The 4,017-nt window shown below is 38.6% G+C and overlaps 1 protein-coding gene across 1 annotated transcript; it reads left to right on the forward strand.

Annotated features, from left to right (window-relative positions):
- Positions 1-4,017, forward strand: LOC139132549 (monocarboxylate transporter 13-like). The gene is made up of 4 exons (XM_070698854.1): positions 1-308; positions 1,222-1,365; positions 1,696-2,544; positions 2,966-4,017. Exons 1-4 carry the CDS (start codon positions 92-94, stop codon positions 3,118-3,120), a joined length of 1,365 nt encoding a protein of 454 aa, XP_070554955.1. The 5' UTR covers positions 1-91; the 3' UTR covers positions 3,121-4,017.

The raw sequence follows: 4,017 nt of genomic DNA on the forward strand, positions 1-4,017 counted from the left end.
CAGTCTGCTTCTGGTACTTCTCCTTCATTAGAAGAAACTCGTTAGAAAGTTAGTGCGTGTATAATTGATCTCTAATCTGATATCCAGGAAAATGGCAGAGGTCCCTGATCACGGTACGATCACAAGACAAGGCAATGGTTTCTATGGATGGCTTGTGGCCATTGCAAGTCACATTTGCTACCTCTTTGTGTTCGGTATGATGACGGCCACGGGTGTACTTGTGGTTGCCATACAACAATCCTTCGACTACAGCTCAGCTCGTGTTTCATGGATTATTTCATTGCAGTTCCTTTTTCAATTGACAATAGGTGAGTTTTAATCGAATCATGCAAGAGGGAGCATTTTTTAGCCACTCAAGGCTGATGAGGACTCGTTTAGTTCGCATGAAACTCGAAATCTTAAGATTTAAAATTTTGCTCATACTTTCCATTAAAAACTTCAAACTATTCCGTTTCGCAATCAGAATGAAATATCAGCAGACGCCCTGCACCACATGGTAATTGAGAGATAGAACCACCTGTTTATTGTTTCTGATGAACTATCTATGCTAAATTGTTTTTCGCCATATGTTATCATGGCGGAGTCCGGTGCTAGGCTAGCCGTCAGCTATTTCCCGTTTCCCCATTTACTATTATACCAATTCCTTTATTATTTATTTCTTATTGTAGTTCCATGTAACATAGTGTGTAAATAAACAGAACTGATATTTACCTACTCTTGAAATGAAAAATGGTTGCCTTCCCTTTCCAAATTCTTAATGGAAAAATATACATTTTGAGTTTTCACAAAAAGCTGATGAAATCTTCTTTAACTCCATAACCTTTAAAATGAGACAAAACAAGGAGCAAACAAAAAATGTACTGTAAGTCTTCAAGGCGTATTTAAAGGTGGGATTACTTACCGTTGGATTTAACGAGTTCATTGCTCACTGACCAAAGTTGTAAATCCAGCCCCTGTAATTTTGGGTGAAATGCAAGGGTCATTGTAAAGAAGTTACGCATATGTACATATGTGTACGCATATAACAAGGTTATGTTATGAAATGTTTTTGTGACTGAAGCATTTTAAATTCATGCATTTATGATTGTTTTGTCGAAAACGAATATCGTCAAAATAAAAAATTTAGGTTCTTATGAGCATAATGAAAGGAAGTGACTGGTTTCCTTTCCGCAAGTTTTAATTATAAACAGACGGTAGTGACTTTTGTCCATTATACTCTAGGCCCAGTCACAAATGTTATAGTCAAGAAAATTGGATTTCGTATGACCGTCGTCATTGGTACACTGGCAGCTATTGTTGGAATGTTTTTGAGCGCCTTCGCAAACAGTGTTGAATTCCTGTACTTCAGCCATGGAACCCTGGTTGGTATGTATGAGTTAACAATCTGAAAGATACCACTTTGTACGATATTTTCTGCAATTCTTGTCATTTTCACATGTCAATAGGGTCAGTGCCCCAAAACAGACTTCAACAAATACAAAACGCTACTAAGAAACACAAACTTCAACATGACCTGATTTCAAGCTCTATACTACGTATATCGTGATTAAATTTTGCTGCTTATTCTTTGTCGCAATGTCATCAAATTCAAGCGTGATCAATGATTTAAGTTTTTTTCAAATAACCGACAGTCGATCATGTAATAGGCTACAAGTTAAACAAATTCCTGTCATGTTTCTTTTAATAATCACTTAGGCTTTGGATACGGTCTCGTAACACCCGTGGCATTGGGAATAGTTCCACTTTACATCAACCATAATTTCGTAGTTGCAATCGCAATCGTGCAGACTGGATCAGGAATTGGTAATCTTATGTTCCCACATGTGATGCAGAGCTTGATCGATTACTACGGCTGGCGGGGCGCATCCATTGTGTTTGCTGCTATACATGCCAATATGTTGATTCCAGCAGCTTTATTTAAGGCACCGAATGGGCAGAGAGGCAGAACGGTACCGAAGACCGAGAAGATTACTACGGTAGAATTAGAGAGCGACTCAGAGTCGGAAAATGAAACAAAGGGGCGCCGATCAAGCACCTTTAGCGATTTGCGGAAAATTCTTACGTTGTGCGACTGCTCATTATTTGTCAAGCATCCGATGTTCATCGCTTACACCGTATCACGATTTTTTGATGGATTAGGATTTTCAGGCTCAGTTATGCATCTTATAGCACGTGCCAGAGAGCTCCGAATAGGGACAGACAAAGAGATTGCCACTGTGGCATCAGTATTTGCAATCGGTGGCCTTCTCGGGAAGATGTCCGTGCCATTGTTTGTAAAGTTCAGTTGCAAATGTTTAACAACTTTACGCCTGTTTGGTCTAACATACCTCATGGCTGGAGCAGCTGACATTCTCAGCGCTGTATCCACTACGTATGTCCTGTACACGGTGTTTGCTTTCAGTCTGGGCTTCTTAAGTGGTATATTTTACACGCTGCTAGCCCAGGTATTGAAAGACATGCTGGGTCCTGCAATGGTCACAGCTGCTGTCAGTCTATCGTCCCCTTTCGAGGCAATCGGCGGTTTGATTGGACCTCCTTGTGCAGGTATAGTTATGTCATGATATTAAAGGTCAAATCTTGTTGTTACGCTGCCTCTAAGTAGCAATCATAGAGGGTTGGAGCAAAGTCACTGCCAGTAAAAAGAAAATACGGAATTTACACAACGCACTTTGCATTTTCGGCAGTTGTTGATTGCTGACTCTTATAAATTTAGCATAGAAAGTATATGGCATTCTGCTATCTTGGATACTTTGGATATGCAATACATTAACAGTGCAACTGAAGTTCATCAGAAATCAGAAATGCCATTATTTGATATATTATGGTTAGTCAAATTATTGAATTCCTCGAAATATTGTAAGAAAAAGAAACTTATGAAGTTGAATTAAACTTACAGCTACAAAAGCAAATTTTCATTTATTAAAAATACGCTCCCTGATTTGCATGCATTATTTCTTTATACTAGGTGCACTATTTGACTTGACTGGGGACTACAACTATTCCTTTTATTTCTACGGTGCGTCACTGCTGATATCTGGTTCAGTGTTGCTTATCTGCGATTTGTTTAAGCGAAGACGGCAGGTTGGAAGAACAGGATACACGGTGCCAACGCTGCAGTGACGGAGATGCCGAACCTTCCATTCACAAAGCCACGCAAACCTGAAGGTCTACACACACAAACAGACAGAGTGAACATAATGTAAACTAAAGAAGCACTAAACCGTGGCCTTCTAGATTGCGTTGTTAAAACAGATAATCTCTTTCCGGTTCTTTTTGAAAGCGACTTTATTTCGCAGAAATTAAGTTTAGAAATTCATGGAAATAATGCCATTACATTTGCGGTGGATGTACAACAAGTACATCCATTAATCAGACATCTGTTCGTCGTTTTGTGCCGACGAAAGCGATAACGTCAGCTAGGGAGTTTTTTTAACGGAAACACGGACAAAAGAACCAAAATCGATAAACAACATGGCTTTTTTCATTATATTTCATCATTTCTGATGTTTGCAACTGTAATTTTCCAAAAAAATTAGTGCACACTCATAAAACCGATTAAAAAGAGGTTTATCAAAAAACAGAATTATCAAAAGGGAGCCAGGAAATATAGCCTAGTAGTATTAAGAAATAACACCCAAGAGAACATTTTCCTTTCATTCTAATGAGAAAACCGTCGACAAATATGGACGAGACTTTGCACGTATTCCTCATTTAATTTTGTTTTCACAATTCACCGGTTGCCATGAAATGCCAATTGTATTTTGGTGTCATATGTTAAGACTCTGCTTAATTTGGTTGATGAAGAGAATTGGGGATGACGTTTAAGAACAAAGTCAAATGTGAGTAAAAGGTTGAAGTCAACAAATGTGAGTATAAGGTTGGTTTGCATATAATATATTGTATTGCAATTCTCTTAGCTCCAAGAACTTCGCGTTTTGGGCAAGCAAGGTCACTAACATCCCTGGCATTAATGGAATATGCACCTCGAAAGTAAAAGACTTAAACTTTTGCTCTAAC

Source organism: Ptychodera flava, chromosome 5 (assembly GCF_041260155.1).
Source record: "Ptychodera flava strain L36383 chromosome 5, AS_Pfla_20210202, whole genome shotgun sequence".
Classification (NCBI taxonomy): Eukaryota; Metazoa; Hemichordata; class Enteropneusta; family Ptychoderidae; genus Ptychodera; species Ptychodera flava.

Excerpts from the sequence above, each read along its gene's own strand:
- LOC139132549 (XM_070698854.1), top strand. The coding sequence starts at position 92 with ATGGCAGAGGTCCCTGATCACGGTACGATCACAAGACAAGGCAATGGT. Across the intron at positions 309-1,221 it reads CCTTTTTCAATTGACAATAG|GCCCAGTCACAAATGTTATA; the intron begins GTGAGTTTTAAT and ends ATTATACTCTAG. Across the intron at positions 2,545-2,965 it reads GATTGGACCTCCTTGTGCAG|GTGCACTATTTGACTTGACT; the intron begins GTATAGTTATGT and ends TCTTTATACTAG.